At 40.2% G+C, this 17,548-nt stretch overlaps 1 protein-coding gene across 1 annotated transcript; it reads left to right on the top strand.

Annotated features, from left to right (window-relative positions):
• Positions 1 to 11,762: 11,762 nt before the first annotated feature.
• Positions 11,763 to 17,377, top strand: SYS1 (SYS1 golgi trafficking protein). Its single transcript, XM_007440528.4, has 4 exons — positions 11,763 to 11,909; positions 13,885 to 14,312; positions 14,703 to 14,770; positions 15,719 to 17,377. Exons 2-4 carry the CDS (start codon positions 14,151 to 14,153, stop codon positions 15,957 to 15,959), a joined length of 471 nt encoding a protein of 156 aa, XP_007440590.1. The 5' UTR covers positions 11,763 to 11,909; positions 13,885 to 14,150; the 3' UTR covers positions 15,960 to 17,377.
• The last annotated feature ends 171 nt before the right edge of the window (positions 17,378 to 17,548 follow it).

Genomic DNA, 17,548 nt, shown 5'->3' with positions numbered 1-17,548 from the left:
CCTTGAAGTAGGCACAGTCCAGACACAGATTCTCAGAATTTCAGCTGTCTGATGAAGTGCTCAGGAGAGAACTAGAAAATGGAAACTAATTGCTTTAAAAAAAAATGTGCTATAAGGGGAAATTCTGTGGTTTTGTGGTTCTTTGCTGAGCAAGCTGAACAGCTGAGCTGGGACTTTCCCAAACAGAATGGTTGATTACATCAGAATCAAATTATCCAAAAAGGCTTGTGCCAGGCCTTGTTGCCTGGAAAACCCAGCAGCCACACAGGTGGGGTTTTCCTTCCTTCTACCTAAGGAACTTGTTGCCATATTTAGAAAAGGTGCCCACGCACGTCACAGTTGTATCACATTCAAATTGATAAAAGGAAAAGGGAAGCTGTGGACTGCGACATAAACCAATTGGGAAAATTCCCAACACAACAAATTAGTCTTACAGAGAACAATACTAGACTTCTTCTTATACATAGAGAACTAGGACTTTTTTTTTATTCACCTTCCTGAAAGTTGGGATAAAATAAAAAATACTTATTTTCTGAATAAGTATTATTGCTGGATCTTGTTTTTCCCTTCCATGCATGCAGAATATTACTCAGTTTCCTGTCCCACACTGCCTTGGAGTTATTCCTCTTCATAAACCTTGGCATCAGAGTTATTTTCCTAAATAAATTATTACAAATAAAATCAGAGTATAAAGGTTTGAAATGGAAATTTAAATATTCACAATTAGCACATGTGTACCAATTAATTCTATATACTCCCTATCCATCTTCACATAATAAAGAAGTAAAAAAAAATACAACATATGTAAGGAAGGCTTCCCCAACCTGATGCCCTCCAGATGTTTCCAAAGAAAACCAATGTCCTCCACATATGTTAGGCACTGCTACTGATTCCACTTCTCAATCCCTCAAAAGCTGTTTGAAAATGACCCACAATTTGCTTCACTGCTGGTGGACCTTGCAGCAATAGTAACAAGGACCCAAAATCATTGCTCACCCTGAGTTGTTGCAGCTGTTCTTCTGCAGCAACAACCTGCAGAAGAAATGGGAGAAACTAAAAATCTTGTTAATTTCATACCTGTTTCCAACCACCGCTGCCAGAGCTTCTGGAGGGAAAGTGTGAAGCTACCAAACTAGCCTTCCCTTTAGAGATAGGTGGGTGATGTTTGAGAAACTGGGGAGCACAACAGCCTTCTCACCTTCCAGAGGACTGCAGGAAGCCATTCAGTGGCATCACTGGAAGAGATGGGGCTGAATTTTTTATGCCCATTTCTTCCTCATTTTTGGTGGGAATAGGAACATGAAGTCTTTGGGAGGTAAATATTTCCCATTCCCTCCCCCTTAATCATTGTAAACCACTGAAAAACTGCATAAAATGGCTGCACTGGTAGAGGGCTTTGAGGTAGAAATGAGAGTGGTTTCCCTCTCAGAAGGTTCTTGCCCCCTTCCCAGCTTTGAAACCCTCCCAGAATGTGAAAAAGTGGTTGAAATCAGCATCCTGAAAAACAACGTTGGGGCATTTTCTGGTGCACTGAAGGATGGGGATGGAGGAGAGGGAGACCTCCCATTCCCAACCCCACCTCCAATTTTTTTTTAAAAAGCAACCATGAAAAATCACCACACTGAAATTTGGCCAACTTGCTGTTGCAAATACACAAGCACAGGTGACCTTGCAGGAAATGACCTGTCTCTAAGCTGCCCTGTGACAACATTTCCATATGAAAACCAGCTTCACAGCAATGCCTCTGCAGCTGAGCCAGAAGTAAACCGGTTCATCTGCTAAAGAGAGATGACAGCGTGGTTTAATAGCAATGCAAAGCCAACTCAGGGGAAGCACAAGCATCTGATGTGGAAGTGCCCTTGGACTACATTCCTCATCACTTCCGTCTCTGAAGGTAACAGAATGGGGAAAGCTGACACAAATAATATAAAACAATTAGGAAATTTAAGGCATGTGGACCTTTAAAGGGATGCACAGACTAATTCAGCACCAGTAAGCCAGAAGAGTAACACTTACTACATTAATTTCCCTCATACATTGAGGAGAAAAGTCAGCTTTTTGAAAATGTTATAATAGTTCATCTAATGAGACGCATTATTGAATCTGACAGATCTCATGATAATTAATTCCATCCAATAGGATGGCCATGTCTAAGGCTTGCTCAGGGAGGACTATATAGGAATGGATACTCTTCTAGCTAACTCAACTACTTGATCTCAAGCACCATAGGCAGCCTTTACCAATCTGAGGCTATGCTAGTTAGGAGTGATGGAAGTTGTAATTCAATCCAGTCTGGAAAGCACCAGGTTGGGGAAAGAAAAGGAGCAAACTGTCATTTAAAACATAGGCTGAAATAAATTAGTTCCATACCATGTACAGATTTGACATGCGTACATTGTGTTCCACCTACAAGGAAGCCACCATCCCCGCAGTTTTACCACCCCCATTCTGTTATGCAGGACAGGAATTATAGTCAGAAGAGGCTGCCTTAGAGCTCATTGTGTCAGTATCAGTTATGTAAAATACACAAGTCTTGTTTTGCTTAAGTGAAACTGAGCCATTGGAAAAATCACATCTTGTTTCAATTTTGCACAGCTGAAGTTGTTCGGAAAACCTGCTCTAGCTTTCATGCTGCCAGATGGCAATCCCCTTATGGACTTGTTAGGACCATATTAAAGCCCATTTTAGTGAAAGAAATTGGCCCAGTATGAAGAGTGAGCCAACTTTTTTCTGCTTAAGGGCACGGTGCTTTGGAGTAGGTACCTGTAGAGCACTGCAGGTAAACTGAGTTGAAGCAAGCACTGAATGTGACCCAGCATTATCTGATACCCCCTTTTTTTCTCTTTTGACACACTCTTCTCTCTATCCCAAGACAAGTAGGCCTTTAGGATGCCTCTGATCAAATCTTCTGCAGAGGTCTCTGAGATTATATCAAGAGCCACAAGGGATTACACTGTTCACTCTATTTTTCTAGGATGCCTATATCTTGATTATGATTCTTTTCTTTTTTATAAATCAATAGCAAGAGAAAATGAAAACTAGGAAGAAAGTGGTTGCCTATTTTGCAGACCATCCCATTCTCAGGAGCTCTCCACAAACTGAAGGCTTGCCATGCTGATGAAAACCTGTAGAACTCTATCAGAAATACCCTCTTCATGACATTCTCCAAGCCTAAACTGCAGAAACACACAATCAAATTTGGCATGGTTTGTTATGAATGAGAGTCTTGATTTGTTCTTCCCTTTATACAACTGGATAAAACTAACCAGGAATGGATAGCCTATCATGATATCTGACCCTATTTTGGCTGCCTTACTTTCCTGTCTCCTTTAGTAGCAAAGAAACAGGATTCCAAGTTCAGACATCACAATAAGTTACCCCTTCCTGGTTTACTTGTTTGCATTTAGCTGTATGAATTAGGGATTCTGGTTCATTGTTATATATGATTATTCACATGTCTAAGGTTTTTGTCCAATGCATAGAATCATCTCAGGAAGGAAGAAGAATGTTGAAAGCAGTTATGGGCTTTCTTTAATGATTTATCAGAGGCATAGACGACCTGGTGCCCAGTACTTATTTTAGACACTGTCCCATCATCTCCAGTCACAAAACATTGGGAAACGATTGTGGGAATTGCCCCAAATACCTCAAGAGCATCAGACTATTTGCTAGATCAGACCAGGCAATTTGGAAATGTTTGATATGTTCAGAGAGTTACTCCCCATGTTAAAAGGCAGTGGGCTTTTGTAACTAAGAGGAATTTCAAAAGTAGTTTGTGAAAATTCAGCCCAAAATTCCACAAACCTATATAGCACTAATGTTTGTAAAACATTGAGAGAGCTTGATGCTTATTACCTCAAACTGGAGAGAGGATGGAAATGAAGAGAATTGATTAATTTGAATAAAGTAGAGCACAACCTATACAGAGGTATCCTAGACACAAGTCCTTTGGTCATATTAATGAACCCCACCTATACAGGGAATTACAGTCACTTTGATTACGGAAACTACGCTGCTATGTGTAGCAGACCTGCATATAATTTCTGTTTCAAAGAAGATATTGAGAGCAGTAGGTGGGGCTCAACAGGTTTTTGAATACAACATGACATTCAAGGGTTAGAAGTGGATGAACAAAAGGACCACATCTATAGCACACATTTCAAGAGGCGAAACAATTTCACAGTCATATATTATTTATTTTCCTCCTAGCTTTATCTCCTCATGCTAAGTTTGATCATATATTGTAACGGTAGAAGACAGTGAATTTTGTAAGAATAGCTCTTTTCTCACACAATGCCAAGCTTCAATAATACGTGCATATATTTCTCTAGAAGTATGTGTATAGAGATCTTTTCTGAGTGTGATTTTGTAAGAAAATCAGACAAGCTGTAGCAGGATTTATTTTTAGAGGCTACCCCTTGAGGCCGGCCGGGCTATTTTTGGAGCCCCAAGAAGGGCCTATGTAACACCGTTGCTCCATGAGCTGCATTGGGTACCACTTTGCTTCCGGGTCCAATTCAAGGTGTTATTACCTTTAAAGCCCTACATGGCATGGGGCCAGGTTACCTAAGGGACCGCCTCTCCCCTATGACTTCAACCCGTCCCACCCGATCACACAGAGAGGACATGCTTCGGACCCCCTCGGCAAAAGAACTCCGATTAGCGGGGTCCAGAAGGCGGGCCTTCTCTGCAGTAGCCCCCGCCCTTTGGAACATTCTGCCCCCGGAGGTGCAATCGGCCCCCTCACTCCTGGCCTTCCAAAGGGCTTTGAAGACCTGGTTCTGCCACTTGGCCTGGGGCGGGGAGGGAATACTTCAAGCAGGGGGATGGCTAGCCCCATAGCGGCCAGCTGTCTGCAGCCTGATTTTCCATCCTCTTGGATTTTCCTTTTTTAGTATTGTTTTAATTTTGGATGTACTATGTATTTTATATATATTTATAGTTTTAATGTTTTTTGTAAGTCGCCTGGAGTCCCCTGTTGTGGGGGAGATGGGCGGGGGAGAAATCCAACAAATAAATAAATAAATAAATAAATAAATAAATAAATAAATAAAATATTAAAAAATGTCAGAGTCAGTAGTCAGAAATATTATTAAACATGAAATCTAGATCTGATACATGCAATAAAGTAGTATGCAGTTTACCATAAAATCATATAGCTACCAGGTTTATTAAGGTAATTTTCAAATACTGATTTTTGTTCAGCATATCCCTAGATACCAATCAAAACCCATGCTTCCTTTTAATCACACTAATATTTCCAACTGGCCTTTGAAAAACAATACTTCCCTCCCTCTATAAAAGTCAATTTTCATTTTAGGAAGCCACCTTCTGCAAGGCGGATAGTGTGTTTATTGTCATGTACCTTAAAGCTTAGAGAATCTATTATCCCCGTACAATATAACTACAATAGTTATATTATTAAATATCTATGCTATCTACTTTAGGTAGGTAAAACCAGCAGAAAATTTAAAAAACAGAATTGGAAAACATTTGCAGAGTATCGAACGTACAAATACTGAAGCCTGAAGTCCTGATGAAACATTTGTTATGGTATCACCATACCATCTCAAACTTTTCCTTCGGGGCTTCAGGGCACCTAGCAGCTTGTGCAGACAGCGTTCTCCTTTACAAAGAAGCTACTTGGACATCAAGATTACAGTGTTTGCCTCCCTAAAGTTCTTCACCTTGATTTGACTCCATTGCACTGACCATATGATTATTTAGGTTTTGTATAGTTTGTTTCCAGGGGCATCTGGGGAATGGTGTCAAAAAGTCAACTTTTTTCAGTTGCACAACTATGCAGTTGAAGCCCCACCCTTTTATGTCACATATGTGAGGCATGTTTTTTAAAAAAAAGGGGGTGGGGCTTTGATTTTGCAGTTGTGACTGCCATCTGGACCTTTTTGACACCACCCCATATTGTTTTTGATCCCAGGAGCTTGGTGTCCAAGTTTCCCAATACATATTTTATTATTTCAGGATTAAGGCCTTTAACATCCTTTTTACTCTACAGTTCCAGCAACTGCATATATGTTGCAACTGGGGTTTTCTCCCCTCTGTATAATTAATGGGCTGCTTTTACCACAGCTGAGTGTACCCATGCTTTAAATGTCACTTGTACAGCAATATGCAAGTTATATTTTAAAAAGGAACTAGGGCCTAATTTAGCAAGTCTTGGTTGTTTTTTTTACCTCTAGCAATAGATACACTTTCTGTAATTGTGAGCGTTTTTACATTATTGCCTTAAGCTTGTTGTGGCATGCATTGTTGCTTTTTTACTTTGTTAATCTGCATTTAATTTACTTGGGCTATGCATACTGCTACTTTATTTTTGTTCTAATAGATCATTTTTTCCCTTCTAAGTTTCACATCAGCTTCCAGAATTCCACCCTATATTCCCTTGTTTCATTCTTTCAGGATTTGGTTTATTTATGCATAGTCTTCACTATTTCACATTGGTGAATGTGTAGCTCACCTATGTGCTATTTGTACTTATTCCACCAATGACTGAATTGTGAGGGATGCTAGGAGTTAAAATTAACAATATCTGGAATGCTACAGGTTGTCCATCCCTCTGCTAAGTCATACCTAAAGAAATCACGTTGTAACTAGCATTACTCAAGAAATTCCTCTGCATTTGTTTGGCTTATCTAGGCTTCTAGCCAATTGGAAATGCGGCCAGAAGATTCTGCAGTGGAGGCAAGAAAGAGGTGGGGGCAGTTAAGTTGTGCCAAACCATCAGCAATTGCCTGTTGTTAACTCTTTGTACTACCAATCCTGTCAGTCAGCTTTTCTTTGTAAATGTAAGTGATAGCATAGTAGTACATGGCACACTGCCATGGAAGTCTTAGTAAGGCTCTAAAGTGGATCATCCAGAAGAGCTGATTCAGTAAACCAGAAAAAGCACATGAAATAATCTCTACATGAATTGCAAGAGTCATATTTGCTCCTCCCTTCATCAATAGCATGGGAACAAATTATTTCATCATTTATTACAATCCAAATTATAGGCATGCTACTACAAGCTAAGGAAAGCTGCTACAATATTAGAAAAGAAGTTCATAGGCCGAATAAAACATCCTGGACTAAGAAAATAAGATGTCCCTATAATCAAAGGGCATTCTGAAAAAAGTTAAATTTGCTTAACATTAGTTATGCAATTCTTAAAAATAATTGTTGTTCCAACCAAACCAAGAATATTTAATAAGAGGATTTGCCACCTAGCGACCACAAAGCAACATGACTTCAAGATAATTACAAATATTTCGGGGTAGGATTTGCCCAGCATAGACCATGAACGTATCTAAACAACTGGTTTGATGTGCCTTCATCTAGTCTCTAAGACAGTACAAAAGTTTCCTGGTAGAATTTGCTTCACCTACATTGTTGATCTCTTCTCTGCTTCAGTAATGAAGCCAGCAGGTTGTTAGAGAGGTCCTGGTCAAGTGCTCTCTCTAGCAATTATTGTTCTAGCAGATAGACTAGGATCTTTCTAAAGCAAACTGCCTTTGGGCCAATGTAGCAACAAATGTCCTAACAGGCAGTAAGATTGCCAGAGAAATGAAAGTCTAAGACATCTCTGAAGTGACCAGGTACTGTGTCAATCCAGAACCACAACCCACAATGCCCAAGGAGAGAAATTGGCAGTGACTGGAGAAGAGAGTGCCTGCAGCAACCAATTGAAACTAGGCAAATTGCAAGGCTTGTATTGGGAGTAGATGGACAACACTATTTCCACATCAGATCAGAACACACTGAAGTTAGTTGGGCAGGTATAGACTGTGGATGAGAAGAAGACTGTGTCATGCAGTCATGTCCCTAAAGAAGGTTAGTGAGGCAGTTTCAAGTTGCAGTTGGGGGAACATATGGATATGCCCCTTGATACCTTAAAGCTGGTGGAAGAGAAGGATAGAAGCAGAGAGAGATAGTGTATGATGGACAGTCTCTCCAACCAAGAAAAGAGATTTTGTCTTTGCTCAGAAGACCATACCAGAACCTGGATGCTGAGCCTTTTATACCAGCCTTCCCAAACTGAGCAACCTCCAAATGTGCAAGTTTTAACTCTCAGAAATCTCAGTGATACCCTGCCGGATGGGAAATTCTAGAAGTACCCACGCAGAGAAGACAGTTGGGTATAAGGGCTAAAGTAGGTGAGGCAGGATGCTACGATTCTCAGACCAGACTAAGTCCCTACGTCAATATACCTCAGTTATGTCTGTTTCTCATGACCAAAAAGAGAGACGCAAATTATTTGTGGACTGAGAAAGACTAAATTTAAAGTCTGGAGCATAGGAATATATATACATCTTGATTGCTATGAACTGTAAATCTTTTGCATATGACTTAATTTATGAAATAAAACTACTTTGATTCTGGAGGGTTGAGATTTATTGCCATGCTGTAGAGAGAAGTCTGACCCCAGGCTGAAGGAGGCTGTTAAAGCTATGATCACTAACCTTTGCATAGCCTCCTCAGTGCTAATTCCTGGAGCAACTGACTTCGAGGCAGTGCCTTGACTAGAAAAAATGAGGTGTTCCTAATTTGCCATCTCCAGTGCAGCAGGGTTACTTTGCTTCTGTTTCTTTACCAGAAATGCCCATGGAAGAGCTGGCTTGGCACACACAGGAACTACTGAATGCCAATGGCTGGCTTACTATAGAATGGCCTCAAAGGGTTACTTCAGTTAAGGCTTTGGTAAACATACCACTTCAAACCATCTGGATCACTGCAGTAATCAACTCAAAGAGAAATGTGGATCTAAAAATCATTGGCCCCATGACATTTTTCTGGCTGGGCCTCCAGAATGAGGCTGGCAGAGCCACTGTCTTCCAATGAGGCCAGAGATTGTTGCTGCTGCTCCTGACAGGGGTAGCAGCAGTATGCAAGGATTGCTCCAGACAGGTTTAGCCAGGCTGAGAACATCTCCCAAAGGTAGAGAGTGCTGGCCCCTGCTGCTACAGATACCAGAAAGAAGGGGAGGCAGACAGTGCAGGAGCCTATGGAGCCTTCCTTGTCAATGTGTAGAGGCAGGCACTGTGTTCATTGACAGCTGGCCCAGGAAAGATGAGAGAGAGAGTGGACTACGGGCAGCAGTTTCAGAGCCCCAGGTGAGTGCAAGCCCCATCATGTACAGCTGAACCGGGAGAGCCACTGCAGCCCCTCCTTGCAGGAGCTGCTGGTGTGGAGCTACAACCTCAGGCAGGCAGCCATTCGCTTCCTTTTTGTGCAGAAATGGGAATATTGACTTCTGTGAGGTTAAATCTTCCCTGAACCCCCCAAAAAAGATTTGGTTGCTGGAAGAGATTCTGTCCTCTCCAACAGCCAAAACAGAAATGGCCAGGGTGGACCAGAGCCCTGTAGCTGGATAGGAAGGGACCCTTGAAAGATAACTTCTCTGTGTGACCCAGAATGTTCATGTAGGAGATTTTCTTCCATTTTCTGATGGAAAACAGCATTTTCCTGCCAGATAACCTTGATCTAGTTTCAGCCTGCCTCAGCAGCCATCTGGCTCCAAGATGGAGGCTTTGATGTGAGGGCACATCCATAAAAAGTAATCAGGCCATCTTGAAGGCAAGGTAAAGAGGTATGTGACTGAGCCCTGTGTCCATATAAACTACCTGCTTGTTTAATATGTGTTTATTTTATTTTACTTACTCAATTCAGTTTATGTCCCATTTTCAGGTGCTGAGAGCATTTAGGAAAGTTCTAATGTTGAAGGGCAACTTCAAAGCTTTATTTTTAAATCAGACAGCATTTTAAGTAGAGGATGCTTTCAAACAGATAATTCTCCTCCATAAAGGAGGGCACACTTCCCAAGATCCCAATAGCAACTGTTTACCTTTCTTGAAGATTTTCAGAGAAAGATTTAAAAAGCCACCAATCTGGCAGCCAGATCCCTCATAACTTCATTCAAAGGTAAACGTCACTGTTGCTTCCAAGAAAACATGCCCAGGTTTGCAGATACAGAAACTGCCTTTTTAATTAATTCTTCTCTGGGGGCAACTGAATCCATCTCATGAGGGTACAGCTGAAACAATCTTGCTTTTTAATAACACATTTCTCCAATCAGTCAGCACACATGCTTGTTTTTGTTCTGTCTTGAGGAGGTTGATTCATCTGTCTTGAATGATTCAGTTCAATTCACCCTAATAAATTATTTCTAGTACTCTTGACTTGCAACTTCTTCCTCCTTCCTCCTTTTCTTCTTTCCTTTGTTTCATCATAGGGCATGGCTAGCAAAAGGTGAGTGTAGATCTTTTGAAACTCAAGATGTTTTCCAAAGCTTCCTTGCTTCTCTTAATAATGGAAAGATGACATGAGGCTAGTTGGAATGGGGAAAACAAGCCAGAAAACAAAAATATGGAGAACTAATGAGAAGGACTGTTTTTTCATGTTTGTTTTCACAAATACAATGGGTAGACCATAGGATAGTCTTCTCCAGTTGGATTCTTTCCAAATGTATTCTATCCATCTCTAGGCAGCTGGAGGATAGCAGGCAGGGGAAGGCAGCACTAGATATTTAAAAGTAGGAGTTCTGTGTTCCAGATAACAATGTTGTTGTTTTTGTCTCTGCACAGCACAACACTTCTTGGGAAGCATTGGGAGTGGTACTCTAGGCACTAGACAGTCCTGAAATAAGAATCAAAGAATCCTTATAAATTTTGTAGTTGAACAAATGCCCGAGTATTATTTTCTGAACAGTGTCATTTGGTTAGCAGTACAAATCCATGTATGCCTACTTAAAAAAGAAGCCCGTATTTAAAGTAGACTGATAAATAATACAATCATCTATGCTCCTGGTGACTGCACATACAGGTCCGCATTGTTTACTTGCAACAACTAAATTATCTGACACTGCTTTTCTTTTGGGAAGTTTTTTCGACTTCCCATCTAGGTTACAACTCAGGGATTTCCTGATGCTCTCCCATCCAACCAAAAGAAAATCCTATCATGTTTAGATTTTCGAGATTAGCCTGCTTCTACTACTCTGGACAGTATGCTACAACTATTTGGTGTCCTCCAGCTGTTTCGAATTTCACATCTGTCCCATGGGGGTTTAGGTATTCTATCCCAAAACATCGGGGGGGGGGGCATTAAGTGAACTCTCCTATCGGGCACCAAGCAGAGGCTTAAGTTTTCTCTGTCTCCTTCTTCGGCTTGGAAAATGACGGTGCAAAGAAGTAGGTTATTTATTAGTGCACGGTGGGGACGTGACGGACGTAGGAAACGAGTAAGGCTGACTCAGCGCTAGGTCATCCCCGCCACGCTAAGAGCTCCCCATAGGAGGCGACGCCGCTGCGGCTAAGACTCCCGCAATATTCCAGAGATGCATGAAATAGAGAGTGACACGCTGCCTGCACTTCTGGGAAAATCTGAATACATTGCATTAGCCATGCACTGTTCTGACGAAATCATCGTCGGTTTACATTGGAAATTAAAACCAGTCCGTTTTACTTTTTTTTTTAAATGAGCATCTCTTTCGCCCTCCGGAAAAAATCAAGGGCTGTCTCACAGCAAATTAAGGTTTCAGTGTACTACAAGAGCTAGTAAATATTAATCCGTAGTAAATGAATAAACTGGAGCAAAATATGGTCCTTTAATTCTAAAAGCTCTTCTTGAAAAATGTACAAATGATTTAGATTTTTTTTAAGAAGTATTCTCTCTTCCCCTATCTGTACAGTTCAGGGACAACATAGACGCCACTGGCTGCCACATTTCCTGTGTTTAATGTCACTTCCTGTTTTGGCTGCCTTTCTAGGCCCGCGGAGTTTCTTCCATGGCTCCTTAGTGCGGCGATGTTGTCTCAGGCCCCCTTCCTTCTAGCCGGTTGGAAGCCGTCTGACTCTATGGTTCGACGGAGGTAGTCAGCTGCGGAGACGGGCCTAGTGGCGGACGAGCGGAACCTGGTTTGTCGCGGCTTCTTGGTCTGGTTGAAGGGAGGGGAGCGAGTTTGCCGGGGACTGGGGAGGAAATGCGAAGGGTAAATCGAGAGGATTTGGGGGAATTGCGGATTTGCCGCTCGATGCCTCATTCATTGGGGCGGTGGTCGTGAGAAGAGGGTCGGATGGGCCTCTAGGATAGCGCTTCTGTCTTTCGCTTCCTTCCCCCTGACAGGAAACCAGCAGGAATGCTTTCTCCCAACTCGACCTGTGGGGCGATTTTTCTTCTCTTTGTTTTTTTAAAGAGACGGGAGGCTACTTCCTCTGTTTTGGTCTTTTAAAGATCTGGTTTGTACAACCCACGGAAGCCCCGATGCGAAGCCCTGATGCGGTTTGTAGTGTGTAAACCGTGGCTTGGAACTCACGAACGGAAAATCCAGCAGATTAAGTCATTCATGGCTTAGCATTATACATAAGCCAGTCTTTGGAATTATATTTCCATGGAGCAAGCCCTTTGCCTAGCATCTTCTTTCAAGGTTAACATGTTTATGGTGAGAAGGCTGTCATTTCTGGAGAGCTGAAGTTTATCAGGCTTCTGAGTCTCTTGCTATCATGTGTGATGGTGACTGGGTTCCTGTATCATGTTAAACCATAATGTGGCCATTTGGAGCTTAATATGATGTAAGAATCCAGTCGCTGTGATTGGCAGACTGGGCTTTTTGGCTTTGTTGTACATGAACCTAGCTATTGTAACTTGTAACATGTCTGATTGCAGCAGGGAAAGGGGGAAAAAAACCAAATAGGTAAATAAATCCATGAGTTAGAATAATATGTGGAAGACCGCCGACTGATGCAGCTTTCAAAATGCATGTTCAGCCTCAAAATTTGGACTTAATAAATGCTGATCTCTGAGAATTTATATAACATCATTTGGTTTTCCTTTATATTCCACAGCCTCAGTGTCCAGCTACTATGTGTTCTCCTCTATAAAGAAGGGCTTAGTGTCTGAGAGATTGCATTTTGAATTACCATGTCAAAATCTTGTTGGGTGGTCAATGGCCCAACCCAAATATATAGCAGAATGGTACAGTCAGTGGGACCTTCTTCATAAGACAAGTGGGAGAATGAGTGTGGTGAAATCAGTTAAACGCTTTGCAAAGGATGTAATTCTGAATAGATGCAGAAAAAACTGCAGTCTAATGCACTTATCTACAAGTAAGTCTCACTGAATGCATTTGAACTTATTCCTGAATAAATATGCAATATGGATTGTTATTTCAAAAAATTAAATAGACATGGTAGCAGAAGAATGCAGTGAAGTCTTTTACAGGTCAATGCAGAAGTGGAAATAAACCCATTTAAATTGCACAGGATTTTAAATTAAATCCTAAATTATGGTGTTTTTAAGATTAATATTTCATAGATTTTATAAATACCTGACAAAGAATAAGGCTGTTGACTGATATTAGTCATGAAGGAGCCTGTGTGCCCACTCTTTGCTTTTTTTTAGAACAGAATGTCAGTAGTAGTAACAGAATGTTGTATTTGCTGGACCTTTCTCATGATCAAGAAAGTCAGTTCTTCTATTGTCTGAAGAACAGAATCTCTTTAAAACAGTTTTTCTTCTGAATTTTCTAATGGATGTTTTATTCATGTTGAATATACTTTATCCCAAATTTTAGTGTTGGATGGAGCAGTATATACAGATATAATTCTGCAGTGCCTGCCCTGTGAGAATCGGAGTGCTTACTTTTTCCATCCTATTTATCACATTTAGCCAGATCTGAGAAACTGCATTTATTGTAACCTGTCTTTCTCCCTACTAACTTTCCTCTGCCACCCTCAGAGTCACTGGCCTCACTTTAGGAAGCTGTAAGTAAACTGGTAGTATTGTAACTGGCAAAAGATGCAATACATTTCTTGGATTTAGGAGGAGAGAGACATTGGAGGGCCTTTTGTAGGATTTAGTTGGAATAACACAAATTATTCTGTTTCCTTTCAGGTGCTGATGGAATCACTCTGCAGTCTCTAGACAGCGGCCCAAGCATTTGATGTTTTAAGACATTCCTGGGTGATAGATATATATATATATACACACACACACACACACACACACATACACACATACACATACATACACACACACACACACACACACACATATATACACACACACACACATACACATACATACATATATACATACACACACATATATACATACATACATACACACACGCGTGTGGCCTATGGGCTACTTCTTCAGCAATGGCTCCCCAGTTCCGCAGTTACGTTTGGGATCCTGCTCTTATCCTTTCCCAGATTATGCTCATGCAAGCAATTTATTACAGTAGTCTGGGCCTTTGGTTGGCTCTGGTAGACAGTCTAGTAAAGAGCAACCCTTCGCTGGACCAGGTTTTCAGTTACGAGGTAGGTAATTCTATTTGGACAAAGACAAATCCTGACAAATAAAAGAGGCATTAGGCATTGGGAAAGGAAAGAGACTAGGAAATTTTTAGGAAGAATACTGAAAGCTAATGTATAACTTCATAGATTACATTCCATATTATTTGCATTTGAATTTATATACTTTTCTGGCATGTATAATAAATGAAATCATTATCAGTATGTCAAAAGTTAATTTGCACTTTTTCAGATTACTGTCTTTATTAGATCAGCATTAAAATGAGTTTGATTATATATCCAAATATTGCCTCTTGAGCTATAGAGCTGCTGCTAACAGGATGTATCATTGCATCCAATCGATCTTAGCTGGTTTACACTTTATTGCAATGGCTATTTTTCTTTGTACTTGTACAGGTTTTGGGATTTGCCACCTCTCCTGGGAGACTTTCCACAATGGCATTTATCCTGAATGCACTCACCTGGTAAGTCAGTGGATATTTGGATATATATATTTCACCCTCAAACCAAACACCCTTAGAGTGATGAGCTTGCCTCTTGATAGAAACAGAAACGTTCAGATAATCCGTGCTGAAAACTGAAGGTCAAGCTATAGAAGGTTGGGACGAGGCATTTGATATGATTAGCTAAGTAGCCCAAAATATTTGACCACCAGGTGGGAGGACTCAGCTACAGAAGCAGTGGGTGCACCACTGGAACATCTGAAGGACCAGGCTGGAACAGAGTGTCCAGGAGAAAATCTGTCTATGTAATTGCTAAGGGTGAACGCTGACTTGATGACACATAATCAAATCAAATTGGTCAAACTGCTCAAATCCTATGGGGAGATTGTGAAGAAGTATCTAAGGAAAAAGTATAGAAGCAGGGCCATAGAGAAAGATGAAGATGAAGTTGATAAGTTATAAGCTGAATAATGATGGTATCTGATCCCAAAAAATGAAATTGGAATTGTTCAAGGTGCAATGAAGAAAAGGAAAGAATTTCAGGAGGGAGAATATCCAAGAAAGATGTGCTTAAGAGTTACAGTTTTAGAGATTAAAAAAAAACACATGGTTTTAATTACCCAAATATATAATTACCCTTCTAGACTTTGGAGACTGTGGTAAGAAAAGACATACATATAGAACAGTTAGAAGAGTAAGGAAATTTTAATATTAAAATTTCATTTTGTTTTCAGCTATTAATTTTTCAAAAGGCCTAAAATTGTTGAAATATAAAGGAGAATAGAATTTTTTTTATCTTTGGAGTCCAAAGTTTTCCTTGATTTATTTGCTTCCTTATATAACTTGGATAAAAGTTTAAATATTTAAAGTTTAAATATGTCCTTTCATGAGATATGTCTTACATAGCTTATATAGAAAATAGGATGTTGCAGACATAGATTTGACATAGCTCTTTTTTTTCTTCTACAGCGCCATTGGTTTGCTGTATTTCATTCGGCGAGGAAAGCAATGCTTGGATTTCACAGTCACGGTTCATTTTTTTCACCTGTTGGGCTGCTGGATTTACAATGGATCCTTTCCAACAGCTTTGACCTGGTGGCTTGTACATACTGTGTGCACGGCACTCATGGCTGTGATTGGGGAATACCTCTGTATGCGGACAGAACTGAAAGAAATCCCATTAAATTCAGCCCCCAAATCCAGTGTATAGACCATCAGACGTCCTGTGTTTCTCCGTCAGCATCAGCATCTTGGTGCTAGTTTGTGATACGTGGAAATGCAGCTGAAGAAATCCAGAGGGCCTTAAACGTAGTAGCTGGGAGGCTGACATCTGCAATACTTTGATAGGCCAAGATGAATATAGTTTTTACATAACTCATTTTTATTACCATGCAGGCATGCTCAGTTTGCCAAAGTGATATAGATCAGACTCAGTGTTGGATAATAAAGCATAAAAAACATGGTAAATGAACTGATTTTGAGAATTTGAGAAGCAAGCAGTGAGTTGTGGTGATCACAGCTTCCCTTCTATATAGTGTGAACATCAGCTGACTAATGAGCTACAACAGTTGCACAATTGACACTTTGTTACCTTTTATCCCCTATATGTCTGATGTTTTACTTCCACTTTTTGAATTAAAAGATCAAGGAGATCAAACAATGCAGAAAGGCACAGTACTATTGTTCACTTGACTGCTCAGATTCCAGAAAGCTTATTAACAACAAAGAGTAATATGACTGTATTTATTGGATTGAAGAAATAATTATTTTATTTAATAAAGACCTCAACTTTCCATTGAAGCTCTGCAGTATATTGATCAGGCTGGGTTATATTATTAATATGATAGTAGAAATGAGAGAGTCATCAGTCTGGAATACAATTCAGGAAACCATGACCTAGAAACTTGTAAACTACTGGCTTCAAAAAGGTGAACAAGGACTAACCACTCTTGTTCACAGTGCATGGCATAGAGGGGTAACTGCCCCTGGTCACAAGCAAATGCTGATTTGTAGGCTGGAGATGCTTCAAATAAGCCTTCTTGTTTATTACAGTGAATGTTTTATCTTGAAGATTCAAGGATATTTGCAGGGTGGGGCAGAAAAAACAGGATGGTTAACTCTTTCTGTAACTGTACTACTGTCAACATAAACTTGTTTTGCATATTTTAATTGTCTTCTTAAAATGGAACCTGAGTAAACTGTCCTCCAGAGCCAATATTGTCTTCCTGTTAAAACAAGGGTGTGAAGGGAAGGTTCATCTGTAATGCACCCAAGGGTAGCTGTAATTTTAATTTTTTTAAACAATGATTTCTTTTTTGGATATACCGCACAGTTTTCCCTTTGTACATAAATATTTGGGAGTCCTCATAGTTTGTGTCAGTTACAACTGATAAATTAATGCTTGTAATGATTAAGGTGAATAACTTTGGAAAATGAACTTTATAAACCATCTCTCAAAGCGCTCTTTTGGATCCACTGATACCATATCAAGAAACCCAAAGGTTCTGCTAAAACAGCATTTTCTGTTCCACCTACTGTTCCAAATCAAGTATTGATTTGGGCAGAGGAAATCTCTTTCCTTGCACCATTGTTATAATTGGCAAACATAGGTGAGTCACACTGTCTTCTTTCAATGTTAACGTATTATACTGTATCATATTCATTGTTGAATTATAATTGCATTAGCATCACTTCTTCCAGTAGATGGCACTGCTTTCTTTTGAGTCAGTAATGAAAGACACCAATTCTTGTTGTAAACTGTATTATGCAATCTGTCTGGAGTACTTACGTGTATGTGTA

The sequence above is a fragment of the Python bivittatus genome, unplaced genomic scaffold (genome assembly GCF_059951505.1).
Source record: "Python bivittatus isolate LINGU-HERP-01145 unplaced genomic scaffold, Pbiv_v1 ctg000700_np1212, whole genome shotgun sequence".
In the NCBI taxonomy this organism is placed as follows: domain Eukaryota; kingdom Metazoa; phylum Chordata; class Lepidosauria; order Squamata; family Pythonidae; genus Python; species Python bivittatus.
This window is presented reverse-complemented; position numbering and strand designations above follow the sequence as displayed.